The sequence below is a fragment of the Salmo trutta genome, chromosome 24 (genome assembly GCF_901001165.1).
Source record: "Salmo trutta chromosome 24, fSalTru1.1, whole genome shotgun sequence".
Lineage (NCBI taxonomy): Eukaryota > Metazoa > Chordata > Actinopteri > Salmoniformes > Salmonidae > Salmo > Salmo trutta.
The window spans coordinates 32,209,150-32,226,880 of NC_042980.1; the positions used below are offsets into that span (position 1 = coordinate 32,209,150).

General features: G+C 41.9%; 1 protein-coding gene across 1 annotated transcript in view; it reads right to left on the reverse strand.

Annotated features, from left to right (window-relative positions):
* Nucleotides 1–67: 67 nt before the first annotated feature.
* Nucleotides 68–17,731, reverse strand: part of LOC115161124 (F-box-like/WD repeat-containing protein TBL1X) — a 39,848-nt gene continuing 22,184 nt past the window's right edge. The window contains exons 2-15 of the mRNA XM_029711879.1: nucleotides 14,506–14,615; nucleotides 13,405–13,550; nucleotides 10,972–11,191; nucleotides 5,612–5,744; nucleotides 5,287–5,428; nucleotides 5,090–5,153; nucleotides 4,884–4,981; nucleotides 4,707–4,767; nucleotides 4,474–4,595; nucleotides 4,198–4,272; nucleotides 3,941–4,068; nucleotides 2,829–2,994; nucleotides 2,411–2,512; nucleotides 68–2,167 (exon numbers count right to left, since the gene is read on the reverse strand). Of these exons, the coding sequence (XP_029567739.1) occupies nucleotides 2,141–2,167; nucleotides 2,411–2,512; nucleotides 2,829–2,994; nucleotides 3,941–4,068; nucleotides 4,198–4,272; nucleotides 4,474–4,595; nucleotides 4,707–4,767; nucleotides 4,884–4,981; nucleotides 5,090–5,153; nucleotides 5,287–5,428; nucleotides 5,612–5,744; nucleotides 10,972–11,191; nucleotides 13,405–13,550; nucleotides 14,506–14,563 (1,542 nt within the window). The 5' untranslated portion in view covers nucleotides 14,564–14,615 and the 3' untranslated portion in view covers nucleotides 68–2,140. The remainder of the gene's footprint in view (nucleotides 2,168–2,410; nucleotides 2,513–2,828; nucleotides 2,995–3,940; nucleotides 4,069–4,197; nucleotides 4,273–4,473; nucleotides 4,596–4,706; nucleotides 4,768–4,883; nucleotides 4,982–5,089; nucleotides 5,154–5,286; nucleotides 5,429–5,611; nucleotides 5,745–10,971; nucleotides 11,192–13,404; nucleotides 13,551–14,505; nucleotides 14,616–17,731) is intronic.

Below are 17,731 nucleotides of genomic sequence, written 5' to 3' on the forward strand. Positions count from 1 at the left end.
CATAGTAATGCTATACATTCTGCCACATTTAAAGGGAAACGACAAGAACCCAACAATATAAGGAAAGTGTTTTCTAATATCAAAATAGAGTGCTTTATTTGAGACATAATGTGATTTCATTGTTTAGTCTTGGAAACAGATGACCATACCCTAGACTGGGTGGGGGAGAGTGATCGCTGTCAGTCACAGCATTTTATTCCACACTGGGCTTCTCAGCATGCCAAGATGGCCACCAACCACAGTCCGATTCTCAGTCTGACACAGACAATAATGGCTCTCAGCAGCAACAAAAAATAAGTCAGACAATGAACCATCCATCAACGCCCGATTATGTCGTAAAAAACAAGAAATAAAAATGCTGGCCTTCCCCTTTCATCACAAATCCAAACTAAAGCTGCTCCTACCTTCTGAAAAAGTGCACTTCACACATTGCTCTTAAAATGATCTTGACTGAAAGAGAGAAAAGGGACCAGGAAACAGGCATTGTCAGTTTGTTAGTTTGAAGAGACAGATATCACGTTAGACCATGGTAAGTACAAGTATACATACAGCACACAATGGGCGAGTTCGTTTGGCATGGCCCGGTGCCCCGGGTGATTTCACTGAAGTACCAGTGGAGAGGTCTAAAATGTTCAATGGGCCATGTAAAACGAACTTCCCCATTTAAAGCTAAACCCATTATACAGGTATCTCAAATCAGAAGTCAAATCTGACCTATTAGATCAGGCAGTGGAGACATCAGGACCTCCACCGAATTCAACCAATCACAGCTTAGAAGCTACAGCAGGACTTTCGCTTGACCAATCAGATTGATCGGTCAGAGTGTAACCTGGGTTTCTGTCAAATAGCTTGCGGTGCCAAACAGAGGAGTACTGTTAGAAAATATCAAAAGATGACTAGTGATGACTGTTTGCTACTGAAGCAACATTGAGACAACACAATTAAAACATTCACAGCCTCCTCTCCTTCTGGTCTCTCCTTCTCCTGGTCAGTCATCATGTTCTCTGTCTGTTCTGATCTCCATTTCATTGGTTGTCATTAGAACTGAATACAGACTAAGTTCACCGACATGTCCTGTGAAATGGCTACAGTCCACCACAGCGCCACCTGACTTGACAAACCAACCTGATGCACACATAATTGGTAGAATAAAAGAACATACATGGTGTAAAAAAAAATTCTGACATGCATTAAATTTAATCAGGGTCTTGTAACTGAGTATCAGCAAAGAAAAGGGGCAATATCTCTAGCCAGTATTGCGCATCTAGAGGATGATGCCAAAGTGTACTGTAAATAAACATATATACGCAGTATATAAGTCTGTGTATTCATCTAATTTACATATCTTTACATTCATAAAATTTACATCGAGAAGGGAGAATACTTATAAACCACTTTTTGCATCTTGTAAAGATGTCCACAAAAAGTTTTTTTCTTCCTCATGTGAATGAAAACATCATTAAAAGGTTGTTTTTTCTTCATTAAAATGGTGTTATTAAATGCGAGAACAGAACTACCTCATAGCAACGCCTTGTGTTACTCTGACTTTCAAAAGTCCATTTGAGAAAAATTTGCAAGAAGAGCTCTTGAAACAGAAACCATCTTCCACTCAGGACAACTTAAACATCACATTTGAGGAGGGCAGTGCAGCACTAACAATGTCACTCTCCTCATGTCTCCCACATTGTTTCTCAACTCAGGACACCATAGGGTTAACATGTGCTTAGATAAGTTCTAAAACACAACCTTTCTCTCACAATATGACCCCAAACACATCCAAACCTCAGCAAACCTTCCTCATGATTCAGGCCCTAGCCAAATAACAGCAGGGGTAGGTGGTCATTTCACTTCCTCTTTAGGCACCTTTTAAAGCATGGCTGAACAACAATTATTAGATTTAGTCCAGTCCTGTGGATGAATTAACCCAGCAGATTTTCTTTGTGGTCTCAAACAAGAGACACAAATCCATTGAGTAGGTTGTGCAGGTTAGAAAAAGTATTTTGTTGGTCTCCTGTGTCCACTCTGAGGTTGTCCTCCACGTTGCCAGGCCTACTTTGAACTATTAGAGTGTGTTTGCTGATGGCAGAAGGCATTTTGTCTGCACATTCCAGGGTCCATCTTCAAAATCACTGCCAGGATGCTATTTTCGGAGCTCGAGAACGCATACCTGGAGGGCAAAGATAGCATGATTAATAATACATATTATGCTTCAGAATATTTTGGTTTCTCCCCATGTACTTCTGAAAGCATTGGTCTTGAGACTAAAGCATTAAGGTCTTTGCTTTTTATCACTTTGGTTTTACGTACAAAAATTAGTGGTAGTAGCACATGCATAAATGAAAAAAATAAAAACATATCAATACAAATGATATACATTTTAAAACACAAATCATAATCGTATCAAACATACCGATCCATCTGAAGCGCTAGCACCAACTTTGTCTCCTGTGCTGTTCCAGCACACCTCGAAAATCCCTCCAGTCCCCCTGTAGCTATGCACCAAGGCTCCAGACTGCAACCACAACACAACCAAATTACCACCAACTCTGGTGAGGACTGCGTGAGGACCATAGTTGCCTGCTTGACCTAACAATGTCACAGCCTGTATTAAACATAGGGCCAGGTGTTTTACCTGACCACATGACCTACTAACTAACTGTTATAAGATGCTATAACCTGTTATAAGCTATAATAACATGTTATAATCTATAATAACCTGTTATACGCTGTTACAATCTGTTATAAGATGTTACAATCTGTTATAAGCTGCTAAAAGCTGTTACATGTTATAAACTGTTAACTGAGTTATAACCTCCAGGGTGACTCACCATGGTGTTCCAGATGTGTACACACTTGTCGAAGGAGCCGCTGGCCAGGTGCTTTCCGTCGGGGCTGAAGGCCACACTGTAAACGGGCTCCTGGTGTTTGGTAAGGGTGTGGATACACACACCTCGCTCCACGTCCCACAGACGCACCGTCGAGTCAAACGAGGCACTGAGGGGTAGGACAGAGCACATGGTCAGTTCTCCATCGACATCTACTAAATGAAAATACGTACTGTAACTGAAATACATGAAAACTCAAACATTGTTCAACTTTATGTTCATACCAACAAGTCATTACTGATCTTTCAGTACTGATGGTAATTTACAGGGTTTGACAGGAGAGTTAACACCTTTATAACAAAGTAGCAACAAAGTCCTTTTTCTAGCTTCAGGTTGTCAACAACACTACATAGAAAGAAGGATATGAAATATGTCAATAAGTTGGCTTTGGTGCTCGATGCAAACTCTAATTCAAAATGCTGGTCCACAAAGCCAAAGCGAGATGTGTGATGTTGTAGAATCGGTGAGAACATCTGTCACCACAAAATGAGAGACACGGTTGAGTGCATGTGTTAATGAAAAGAGGAGCTGAAGTTCATTAACACGTTCTCATCAAAATGTTATTATTAGGTAGTGTAAGCCAAGTCTTCTGGGGCTGCCCCTGGCTAGATTGCAAATCTCACTTTACAAGGACACAGGAAAATATTGTGAGATTAAAACGAAATTAATAAACAGAAGTTGGGAAAGAACCGATTAAATCACATGATCAGACATGAGCTGTATCTTGGTGTACAATACCGCATTTACCTAATATTACTATCAAGTTCCTAACAAGTCATAGCAGTAATGGCAGTTTTACATCCAGAGTGAAATTTACGCCCATCCCAGGGGATTTCAGAAGAGGTTGTAAATGCCTGTGGTATTTTAACTGTAACATTTACATATAGAAGCATTGGCTTTATGTCCCTGATCCACTGACAGTTACTAGCCCTGAGAGAATGTCTGGGACACTTCTTGACAAGAGACCCCTTCACTGGCACACACACTGTCCATTCTCAACTCATAAATCACAACGCTGTCCCAGAACAAGTCTAGGTGCTGTGAGTGTGTCCCACCTAGCCAGCATGATGTTGAAGTTGGGGTTGCTGGTGCCGGGGCCGGTAGGGCTCCACTTGATAGTGTAGATCTCTTTACTGTGGGCCTGGAGGTCATGGACCCACGAGTCCTGCTTCATACTCCAGATCTGGGAAAGAGAACAGCACTGTGTAATCATTACATTATTATATTGACATATAGAGATCATGGTCATAGGAAAGAGGTGGAATTTATTGTGTGTCCAAAATCTTGGCTGAAGTAGAAGCGCTGGCCTTACCTTTAAAGTCATGTCATCAGAGCAGGAGGCTAGTAACATCCCTGACGGGTCCCACTTGATAGCATTGACTTCATTCTGAAAAACACATGGGAAGACAGACATGTAGACTTGTAGAGGACCAATAAGACATCATGCTTATCCGTTTAATAGTTACACATTATCCTGTTTACAGACCTTCAGAAGTTTGGGAAAATACAGGAAGCAGAGAAATCCTAAGTGTGACTACGTCCTCAGTGGTGAGATGTAGAGGCTAGAACAGAGATGCTGTTTGTTTACCGTGTGGCCTTGGAAGGTTTTGAGCGGCCGGTCGCTGCCCATTCGACACACGTGAATGCACATGTCTGTGCTGCAGGAGGCAAACGTTGTGTTGTTCTGCCAGTCCACGTCAAGGGCTGGAGCTGTAGGTAGGAGGCAACACAGAAGGACAAGGACAGTATTCAAAGGGTTAACTCACATCAACCGAGCAGCTGAAGTCCTACATCTTTCTGTTCGGGACACAAGGGGCTTACCTGAGTGGAAGGGGAACTGCTGCTTGGCCTCTCCTGTGTGTGCGTCCCAAATGATTGTTGTCTGGAAAATGACAACAGATACATAGCAAATACTGCAGGGATAGCTGATTGCTACTGGAGTTACTTGATTTATTCGATTAAATAATATATACAATAAAATATATATTTTTTAAATACCTTATCTACACCAGCACTGAGGATAGAGTTTCCTTTCTTGTTCCACTTCAGTGCAAATATGGGCCCTTTATGTTGCCCCAAGGTGCTAGCCAGATTACCTGTGAAAGACAAGAGTTTAATGTATCTGCACAGATGACAATATGATTCAGGTTTGGCATTGGGCACTGTAATATAAATGAATTAAAATGCAACAAAACTCAACAAACCATCTTTTGTCCATATCCTTGCAAATCCATCATAAGATCCTGTTGCTAAGAGTGTCCCGTCGCTCTATGGGGTCAAATAGAGCAGTTAGTTAACTGTACTCAGTATAGAGGACTTCTAATGTTCCGTTCCAGACCATTTCCGTCAAGTGAGAATTGACACAGTAGATGATGGATGGAATGGACAATTGAGAACTCACATTCCAGTCTAGTGAGGTGACATCTTTGTTGCTGGGGACGTCCTGGCCTCCCTCCCTGATGCAGTGTCTGAGTACCAGCTGGGTGGAACTACTGTTACTGTTCTCATTCAGGTTCCAGATCCGGGCTGTCGAGTCTCCCGACCTAGACACACACACACACAGGCAGAATACAGAAGAGAAAGTCAATACAGACAGACAGAGACAGAGACAGAGACAGAGACAGTGTGTGAGTGAGCTGCTCTAGCCTCGCTAGTCTCAGAAAAGCTGAACCCAGTACTGACCCATCCCTGTGCCCCCCACACTTCCCCTCCCCAGTGAGACTCACCCTGAGGCCAGCAGGTCGCTGACAGGGTTCCAGGCACAGATGAACACCTCTGACTCGTGGCCTCGGAGGACCGTGGCCTTGCTGGCTGGGATCTCCACGTCCATCTCCATCTCCATGGGCTCACTGTGGTTATCTGTAATCAGATCACATCCACACTCTGTTATACACTGGGGCTCCTGAGTGGCGCAGCGATCTAAGGCATGGCATTTTTTTATATATTTTTTTATTTCACCTTTATTTAACCAGGTAGGCTAGTTGAGAACAAGTTCTCATTTACAACTGCGACCTGGCCAAGATAAAGCAAAGCAGTGCGACACAAACAACAACACAGAGTTACACATGGAATAAACACGCGCACAGTCAATAACACAATAGAAAAAAGAAAGTCTATATACAGTGTGTGCAAATGGTGTGAGGAAGTAAGGCAATAAATAGGCCATAGTAGCGAAATAATTACAATTTAGCAGATTAACACTGGAGTGATAGATGAGCAGATGATGATGAGCAGATGATGGTGTGTAAATAGTGATACTGATGTGCAAAAGAGCAGAAAAGTAAATAAAAGCAATATGGGGATGAGGTAGGTAGATTGGATGGGCTATTTACAGACGGGCTATGTACAGCTGCAGCGATCAGTTAGCTGCTCGGATAGCTGATGTTTAAAGTTAGTGAGGGAAATATAAGTCTCCAGCTTCAGCGATTTTTGCAATTCGTTCCAGTCATTGGCAGCGGAGAACTGGAAGGAAAGGCGGCCAAACCAGGTGTTGGCTTTGGGGATGACCAGTGAGATATACCTGCTGGAGTGCGTGCTACAGGTGGGTGTTGTTATCGTGACCAGTGAGCTGAGATAAGGCGCAGCTTTACCTAGCAAAGACTTATAGATGTCCTGGAGCCAGTGGGTCTGGCGACGAATATGTAGCGAGGGCCAGCCGACTAGAGCATACAGGTCGCAGTGGTGGGTGGTATATGGGGCTTTGGGGACAAAACGGATGGCACTGTGATAGACTGCATCCAGTTTGCTGAGTAGAGTGTTGGAGGCTATTTTGTAAATGACATCACCGAAGTCGAGGATTGGTAGGATAGTCAGTTTTACGAGGGTATGTTTGGCGCGTGAGTAAAGGAGGCTTTGTTGCATAATAGGAAGCCGAATCTTGATTTTATTTAGGGTTGGAGATGTTTAATATGAGTCTGGAAGGAGAGTTTACAGTCTAGCCAGACACCTAGGTATTTGTAGTTGTCCACATAAGTCAGAACTGTCCAGAGTAGTGATGCTAGTCGGGCGGGCGCATGTGGGCAGCGAACGGTTGAAAAGCATGCATTTCGTTTTCCTAGCGTTTAAGAGCAGTTGGAGGCCACGGAAGGAGTGTTGCCTCGTGAAGCTCGTTTGGAGGTTTGTTAACACATTGTCCAAAGAAGGGCCAGATGTATACAGAATGGTGTCGTCTGTGTAGAGGTGTCAGGGAATCACCCGCAGCAAGAGCAACATCGTTGATATATACAGAGAAAAGAGTCGCCCGAGAATTGAACCCTGTGGTATCCCCATAGAGACTGCCAGAGGTCCGGGCAATAGGCCCTCCAATTTGACACACTGAACTCTATCTGAGAAGTAGTTGGTGAACCAGGTGAGGCAGTCATTTGAGAAACCAAGGCTATTGAGTCTGTCGATAAGAATACCGTGATTGACAGAGTCGAAAGCCTTGGCCAGGTCGATGAAGACGGCTGCACAGTATTGTCTTTTATCGATGGAGGTTATGATATCGTTTAGTACCTTGAGCGTGGCTGAGGTGCACCCATGACCAGCTCGGAAACCAGATTGCACAGCGTAGAAGGTGCGGTGGGATTCAAAATGGTCAATGATCTGTTTATTAACTTGGCTTTCGAAGACTTTAGAAAGGCAGGGCAGGATGGATATAGGTCTATAACAGTTTGGGTCTAGAGTGTCTCCCCCTTTGAAGAGGGGGATGACTGCGGCAGCTTTCCAATCTTTAGGGATCTCGGACGATACGAAAGAGAGGTTTAACAGACTGGTAATAGGGGTTGCAACAATGGCAGCGGATAATTTTAGAAAGAGAGGGTCCAGGTTGTCTTGCCCAGCTGATTTGTACGGGTCCAGGTTTTGCAGCTCTTTCAGAACATCTGCTATTTAGATTTGGGTGAACGAGAAGCTGGGGAGGCTTGGGCAAGTAGCTGTGGGGGGTGCGGAGCTGTTGGCCGGGGTCAGGGTAGCCAGGAGGAAAGCATGGCCAGCCGTAGAGAAATGCTTATTGAAATTCTCGATTATCGTGGATTCATAAGTGGTGACAGTGTTACCTAGCCTCAGTGAAGTGGGCAGCTGGGAGGAGGTGCTCTTATTCTCCATGGACCTTACAGTGTCCCAAAACCTTTTGGAGTTAGAGCTACAGGATGCAAATTTCTGTTTGAAAAAGCTAGCATTTGCTTTCCTGAATGACTGCGTGTATTGGTTCCTAACTTCCCTGACAAGTTTCATATCGCGGGGACTATTCAATGCTAGTGCAGTACGCCACAGGATATTTTTGTGCTGGTCGAGGGCAGTCAGGTCTGGAGTGAACCATGGGCTATATCTGTTCTTCGTTCTACATTTTATGAAAGAAGCATGCTTATTTAAGATGGTGAGGAAATTACTTTTAAAGAACGACCAGGCATCCTCAACTGACGGGATGAGGTCAATATCCTTCCAGGATACCCAGGCCAGGTCGATTAGAAAAGCCTGCTTGCAGAAGTGTTTTAGGGAGCGTTTGACCGCACACCCATAACGGATGCAGGTCAATGAGGCAGTGATTGCTGAGATCCTGATTGAAAACAGCAGAGGTGTATTTGGAGGGCAAGTTGGTCAGGATAATATCTATGAGGATGCCCGTGTTTACGGATTTAGGGTTGTACCTGGTGGGTTCGTTGATAATTTGTGTGAGATTGAGGGCATCTAGCTTAGATTGTAGGACTGCCTGGGTGTTAAGCATATCCCAGTTTAGGTCACCTAACAGAATGAATTCTGAAGATAGATGGGGGGCAATCAATTCATATATGGTGTCCAGGGCACAGCTGGGAGCTGAGGGGGGTCTATAACAGGCGGCAACAGTGAGAGACTTATTTCTGGAGAGATACATTTTTTAAATTAGAAGCTCGAACTGTTTGGGCATAGACCTGGAAAGTATGACAGAACTTTGCAATCTATCTCTGCAGTAGATTGCAACTCCTCCCCCTTTGGCAGTTCAATCTTGACGGAAAATGTTGTAGTTAGGGATGAAAATCTCAGAATTTTTGGTGGCCTTCCTAAGCCAGGATTCAGACACGGGAAAGACATCAGGGTTGGCGGAGTGTGCTAATGCAGTGAGTAAAACAAACTTAGGGAGGAGGCTTCTGATGTTAATATGCATGAAACCAAGGCTTTTTCGGTTACAAAAGTTAACAAATGAGAGTGCCTGGGGACACACAGGGCCTGGGTTAACCTCCACATCACCCGAGGAACAGAGGAGGAGTAGGATGAGGGTACGGCTAAAGGCTATCAAAACTGGTCATCTAGTGCGTTGGGGACAGAGAATAAAAGGAGCAGATTTCTGGGCGTGGTAGAATAGATTCAGGGCATAATGTACAGACAGGGGTATGGTGGGGTGCGGGTACAGTGGAGGTAAACCCGGCATTGAGTGATGATAAGAGAGGTTGCATCTCTGGACACTCTAGTTATGCTGGGTGAGGTCACCACATGTGTGGGAGGTGGGACAAAGGAGGTATCTGAGGCATGTTGAGTGGGACTATGGGCTCCGCAGTAAACTAAAACATTTTTATTTTATTTTACCTTTATTTAACTAGGCAAGTCAGTTAAGAACAAATTCATATTTTCAATGACGGCCTAGGAACAGTGGGTTAACTGCCTTGTTCAGGGGCAGAACGACAGATTTTTACCGTGTCAGCTCAGGGATTTGATCTTGCAACCTTTCAGTTACTAGTCCAATACTCTAAACAACAGTATACAAGGCATATTGACATTTGAGAGAGACATAAAGCAATCACAGGTGTTGATTGGGAGAGCTAGCTAAGACAACAACAGCTAATCAGCTGAGACAACAACAACAGGTAAAATGGCGATGAATGGGCAGAGAAGGTCGGTTAACTACACACAGGGCCTGAGTTCGAGGCTGGGGCCGACAGAGAAACAAAAAAAACAACAACAAAAAACAGTGCTAGAGGCATCACTACAGATCATGGTTTGATTCCAGGCTGTATCACAACCGGACGTGATTGGGAGTCCCATAGGGCGCGCACAAATGGCCCAGCGTCGTCCGGGTTAGGGTTTGGCCGGGGTAGGATGTCATTGTAAATAAGAATTTGTTCTTAACTGACTTGCCTAGTAAAATAAAGGTTAAATAAAATAAAGAAATAAAACAGACACATACATGACTCCCAGTACCTACTATACAGGAGATCACATATATTGAAAATATAGTTCCATTTCCTTCTCATCCAGAGCCATATTCAGTTGCAAAAACTTTAACTATCTGGACTGTTTCCCTCTAAGTTGGTTTCTGACAAAAATTAGAGGTGTTTAACCTCTCCCCTTTCAAATCATAACCATTTAAGATCAGAGAATTTAAATTAGGCTAGTTCCAAAACATTAACGGCAAATCGCCGAGAGCCCGAGACAGTTACTAAGTCTTAAATAACAGTGTTATCTAAGATTTGCAACTACCGCATCAAACGTACTTGTTGACCCAATTGAAGCGGAAGGAACAATCTCTAGAGGATCAAAGCTCAACCATTCTGGGAGATGAGCTAAGAGCTAATCCAGTAATCATCTTCATATCCTGCCTGCAGTATTGATAAAATGTGTTTTTCTTCCAGACTTGTTTTTGCTGAAGAGCATTCCTACGGGGCTGCAGCATCCCTGTCTGTTCAGACAAGCATTACTTAAACTAACATAGTCTTTGCTGATGTTCTGCCACCCACCCACCCACACAGACAGACTAACTCCAGTGGGATCGGCTGACACAAACATCCACAACATCCTCTATCGGTTTCTCCCTAATCTAATGCTTCACCCAATCCATACCTCTCTGGTTTCACTGACTGAATTCTAGAAGCATCTGTTAGGGAGGCACAATGAAGGTGAATGCATGCAGGGTCAAATTCATCAACACTCAATGCCATGTTACTAATTACCTCACATTCAGTGAAAATCCCACGGCTCTAGAGTATCACACACACACTGCTTGATGTAGTAAGTCTCACATAGTAAGTATCAAGATAATGTGGGAAAATGTTTAGCTATCATTTGATAGGTTACGGCACGACAACGCTAGCTAGTGATAGCTAAACGGCCCTGTTAGACAGGAGGCTGTTCTTACACATGGTGTGTGTGCCGTTCTCTTCTCCATTTACGATGGCCTCTCCGTTCTTTGGTGCGTTGGGTTGGTTGCTTGCGGCGGTGGATGCCATGGTGCAGGCCGCCTGTTGCTGGGCTAGCTTGTCACGGAAGGCCTGCTGCCGCGTCTGCACCACATCTGGCATCACCGCGTCGATGAGTGACAGAGACTCAATGGGCCGCCCATCAAACACCGTGCCATCCTGCCAACACAACACCAAATATGCCATGGTTACCCCATTGGATGTAGAGTGCACTGATGAACAATAAATTCGAACTGTAGGATTTACATTTTTAATTTGCCAAGTACAATAGTGTATTGATTTTGGTATTGTTTGAGATTCATGACTTCGATAAACTTATTTAGCATACAAATGACTGCTGAGCTAAGTATTGTATTAGTGAGGGCAGTCTTATATAAACAACCCCATTGATTTACATGGAGACTGTGTGGTGTTTGTTCTGGGTGTGGTAGTCCAGGCCAGGGTTGTATTCTCTAGGCACCAAAAGGAAGAAAACAGATTGAAAAAGAACCTTAATGAATAAACTATATATATATATATATATATACACACACACACACACACACACACACACACACACACACACACACACACACACACACACACACACACACACACACACACACACACACACACACACACACACACACACACACATACACACATACACACTCAGTCAAAAGTTTGGACACAACTACTTATTCAAGGGTTTCTCTTTATTTGTACAATTTTCTACATTATAGAATAATAGTGAAGACATCAAAACTATGAAATAACACATGGAATCATGTAATAATGCCCAAAAAAGTGTTAAACAAATCAAAATATATTTTATATTCTTCAAAGTAGCCACCCTTTGCCTTGATGACAGTTTTGCACTCTTGGCATTCTCTCAACCAGTTTCACCTGGAATGCTTGAAGGAGTTCCCACATATGCTGAGCACTTGTTGGCTGCTTTCCCTTCACTCTGCGGTCCACCTCATCCCAAACGATCTCAATTGGGTTGAGGTCGGGTGATTGTGGAGGCCAGGTCATCTGATGTAGCACTGCATCGCTATCCTTCTTGCTCAAATAGCCCTTACACCGCCTGGATGTGTGTTTTGGGTCCTGTTGAAAAACAAATGATAGTCCTACTAAGCGCAAACCAGATGGGATGGCGTATATCTGCAGAATGCTGTGGTAGCTATGCTGGGTATGTGTGCCTTGTATTGTAAATAAATGACTGACAGTGTCACCAGCAAAGCACCCCCACACCATCCCACCTCCATGCTTCATGGTGGGAACCACATGAACCACATTCACCTACTCTGCGTCTCACAAAGACAAGGCAGTTGGAACCAAAAATCTCCAATTTGGACTCACCAGACCAAAGGACAGATTTCTACCAGTCTAATGTCCATTGCTCGTGCTTCTTGGCCCAAGCAAGTCTCTTCTTCTTATTGGTGTCCTTTGGTAGTAGTTTCTTTCCAGCAATTCGACCATGAAGGCCTGATTTACGCAGCCTCCTCTGAACAGTTGATGTTGAGATGTGTCTGTTACTTGAAACATTTATTTGGGCTGCAATTTCTGAGGCTGGTAACTAACTTATCCTCTGTGGCAGAGGTAACTCTGGATCTTCCTTTCCTGTGGCGGTCCTCATGAGAGCCTGTTTCATCATAGCGCTTGATGGTTTTTGCGGCTGCACTTGAAGAAACTTTCAAAGTTCTTGAAATGTTCTGTATTGACTGACCTTCATGTCTTAAAGTAATGATGGACTGTCGTTTCTCTTTGCTTATTTGAGCAGTTCTTGCCATAATATGGACTTGGTCTTTTACCAAGTCTTTTACCATTGGGGCTATCTTCTGTATACCACCCCTACCTTGTCACAACATAACTGATTGGCTCAAACACATTAAGAAGGAAAGAAATTCCACAAATTAACAAGGCACACCTGTTAATTGAAATGCATTCCTGGTGACTACCTAATGAAGCTGGTTGAGAGAATGCCAAGAGTGTGCAAAGCTGTCATCAAAGCAAAAGGTAGCTACTTTGAAGAATCTGAAATATAAAATATATTTTGATTTGTTTAACACTTTTTTGGTTACTACATGATTCCATATGTGTTATTTCATAGTTTTGATGTCTTCACTATTATTCTACAATGTAGAAAATAGTAAAAATAAAGAAAAACCCTGGAATGAGTAGGTGTGTCCAAACGTTTACTAGTACCGTATATATATATATATATATATATATATATATATATATATATATATATATATATATATATATATATATATATATGTGTGTGTGTGTGTGTGTTCTTTTGCTAAATGTTTTGCTACGGTATGCACTAATGAATGCGACCCAAGGCAGCACTAGAAGGCAGCCTGGACTGGAGCCCCTGAGCTCACCTCGTTGATGCTGATCTCTGCCTCCACATACAGGAGGCCTTTCTGCAGGATGGAGATGAGGGCAGCAGGGGGCACTAGTGTTCCATTGATGTTGGACTGGCTGATGTGGCTCTCAATGCCAAAGGTGAACGCTGAGTGGGAGAAACCTGGAAAGGGACACACAGAGAACACAGTCAGTACAACGAGAACACCAGAGACCCTGCAACACAAACGTCTCACTCCTACACAGACATATCTACAGACATCTGCCATGTCTGAGGTGTTATTTCTAACTTTTTATATCAATTTTATGTAAACCAAAAAATAAAAGGGAACGTAGAAAGTCATTCATTATTCCAAGTAGACATTTTCAGCGGAAGAAATGTTAAAATGCCAGAGCTATCAAGCATTTATCCAATGACTGGCTTCAAAGAAAGCCCCTACAGTAATCAAATACAGTGGCTAGGATCTCAATAATTCATTCACCCTGTGAAAAATAGGGTAACGTGAATGGCATGTTGACACAGGTACACATGAAGGGAAAGCGATATTCTGAACAGCCAACAGACAGGTAGAATAGGCTGTAGTTGTACCTGTAGTTTCTGGAGTTACTGACACCTCTACTTTCCTATTCCTGCACTCTCTCAAGCTTTTCATCATGTTTTTGGTGAATGTATTGAAGTAGCCATTGGTAAAATGTGTGCCAAAATTCCCAAACCTTTAGGGACCGTTTAGATCAGGGGTGTCAAACTCATTCCATGGAGGGCTTAGTGTCTTAGTCTTTCCATTCAATTAAGACCTGGACAACCAGGTGAGGGGAGTTCCTTACAAATCAGTGACCTTAATTCATCAATCAAGTACAAGGGAGGAATGAAAACCCGCAGACACTCAGCCAGTGGAATGAGTTTGACACATGTGATTTAGAAAGAGTCAATGCAGTCTAATCCATAACAACATAATCAACAAGGTCAACTACAAAGCCATTCTGAATTCCTACATTACCACAGAAACAAATACACAAGAAATATGTAAAGCAGAAGTATAAGAATAATTTCAGCAGACAGACAGAGACAGAGCGAGACAGGACAAGTGTGTTACAGGGAGGTTGGCAGTCATACATACCTGACTCCTGAAGATATCTGTAGACCAAGAAGTTCACTTCATCACTGGTTATACTCATCTTAGCCCACCTCGATGGAGGAGGTACTGTATCTAGTAAAGATCGGCCCACTCTAGGGAAGAAAGAGAGGAAGACAATGAGTTTTAGATTCATTACAGAGCTAGTTACATCGTTTCACAAGATGACAAGATTCCCAATGACTGGGAAAATGTAGGTTATATCTAGGTAGGTCCCCAATCATTATTACCAAATGACTTGACAGCTACCATGTCCTCACATACAAAGATAAAGCAAGGCCATAGTTCAGGCATGTACTTCCTAAACACACACACACACACATTGAGAATGTCAATGACCGGATCACTAAGCTAGTGAATCCATCTCTACTTCACAGGCTAAGTATTCCCCCCCACCTCTCTACTGTGACCCGACAGCAGCGTCCATTTCCATTTGGCTTGCAGGGGAAAGTGGCAGCAGTCAACCATTATTGACCTGGCCACTGATCTAGATGGGTAAAGAAGCCTAATAAAGCAGGACATGGCATTAAAGGCCTACTGTCACTATCTAGTAAACTGCAGAGGAGAACTCAACACACCGGCTAGGGCTAATTACTGGTAAAGTTGGGCAACATTCACATCATTATCGCTTTCACAGAAAACATAATTTACCGGCGACTGCGTCAACATTTCAATTTGGTATTCTTTCAAAACTACAGGGAGCTGAAGAAAAACATAAAAACAGAGCCCTTTAGAATCACAGCAATTGAGTTATTGTTCCCACTGATAAGGGCCTTCAGGCTAGGGAGTGCTTTGCTACAAAGAATGATTAACGGCTGTACTAAATTCTACAGGGACTTCAGGTTACGAAAAAAAGAAAGTATGGGAACTGTAAAAATATCTGAACACTATGAAGTGGATATGAACACACACATACTCAATTACATGCTCGCTTACACACATGGACACACACACACACACACGGACACACACACACACACACCTGATCTCGCTCTCTTCTCTCACTCGCTCTCTCTCTTCTCTGTCGAGAACTGTTATAATTTAATGTGTTTATTGTTTGTCTATATTTTTTATGCAATTGTCTACACGTTTATATATGTTTACAAAAAGCAAGGGGAAGATATTAGAATAGGGGCATAATAACATTGTACAGAATACATTTGTACTGTAGTGAGGCTGTCTCTAGAGTAATGCAAGGTCTCTTTCATGATCATGTAAAACGTCAATGGAAATGCTGGGATGTGTTTTTCAATTATGGTAAAGGTAATTATGATGCAACTATGACGGCAATACGTTATGGATTACAATTATCATCATGAATATTAAGGCTATACGCACTACATGTTACACACATAGACACTTAACAATGCAAATTGGCGGAGTTATTATTTATTTGGACATCACACATTATAGTCTTACTCTTATACAGACATCGTACACACTCACTAAATCACATCCAATATTATACACATCAACCTACTCAGATTTACTACACACATAATATCTTGTCTCAATTTTCTAACATCTGTGGCATTGGCTCACAGGCAAACAGGCAAGGGAATAAAACAAATATTGCTAGAACCTAATTCTTGAATTCTAAATATCAGACATTTGAAAGCTCTAATACCTCTGATGGCAGTAACTTTACAAGCACTAAATGATGGTCAATTTAGACTGAGAATAGTATCTAGTTATGGTAAGGGGAGGCATACAGTTATAATTGTAACGGTTTAGCAGATATAAAAAAAGATCAGTCTTTACATGGCTAAAAGAAAAGGAATATAACATATACTGTTTACAGGAAACTCACTCTACATCCTTAGATGAAGTTGTGTGGAAAAAGGAATGGGGTTGACAACTTTCTTGTCTCTTTCTCTCTTGCATCAAAGGTTAAAAACGTTTTAATAGGAGACAGAATGCGATCGGATCATCATCTAATTGGCATTCACATAACTCCTATAGATTTTCCAAGTAGACATTGGAAATTTAATCAAAGTGTACTGGAGGACAACTTATTTGTAACTAAGACAAAATAATTTATAACTGAATTGTTCCAGTATAATATAGATTCAGCAAATCACCTTATTGTTTGGGATACCTTTAAATGAACCTTCAAAGGTCATTCAAATCTATATTCATCAATACTAAAAAAGCTGTTTCTGGCTAAAGAGACAAGACTAATAACAATGAGAATCCATGAACTAACAGTACAGGTAGATAGCAATAAAAACAATACTACAGAGATAGAAAAGAAGTTAGAGGAAAAACAAAAATAACTTTAGAAACTTATTCAAGAACGATCTAATGTAATCTACTACAAAAATAAAGCAAACTGGATGGAATATGGAGAAAAATGCACAAAAGTCTTCCTGAATCTCATATATAGGAACGCTAACAAAAATAATTTGCATAAACTCGTTACTGAAGACAGTCATCTATGATTCCCCGAATGATATTTTAAAAGAGGAAGCTAATTATTTTAGGTAGATGTTCTCTTTTCCGTCTCATCCTCTCCCACAGAACGAAGATTTTGGTACGGAATTCTTTCCAAATAATATAAAAAATGGAAAACGAACACAGAAATTGTACAGAAAGATCAGCCAAATTACAGAGGAATAACATTGAGGCTATTAAATCCTTTCAGTCTGGAAAAACCCCAAGGCTTGATGGCATACCGGTAGATATACTAAAAGCTCCATTGTTAGATTGTTTTACCTACTCCTATAGAAATGGTAGTCTGTCAGGTACTCAGCAGGAAGGTCTGATTTCACTATTATTAAAACAAGACCCAGATGGCAAATATAAAGACCCAGTCTATCTAAAAAAAATGGAGGCCCATTACACTTCAATGTGGTGATGCAAAAATACTAGCGAAATGCATAGCACTCAGAATTAAAAGGGTTTTACCAGGTATTGTTCATCCTGATCAGACAGGTTTTTTTACATGGACGATACATTGGAGATAATATACGACAACTATTGGAAATAATAGAACATCATGAAACATCTAAGAAGCCAGGCCTGGTATTTATAGCGGATTTTGAAAAGGTATTTGATAAATTAAGGGTGGATTTTTTCCATTTTGGTAATTCTCTTATAAAATGGGTAAAAATAATGTATAGCAGGCGTAAAATCTTACACCCCAGGTGTAAAATAGTAAATAATGGCTACATCTCAGAGAGTTTTGAATTGTCAAGAGGAGTTCAACAAG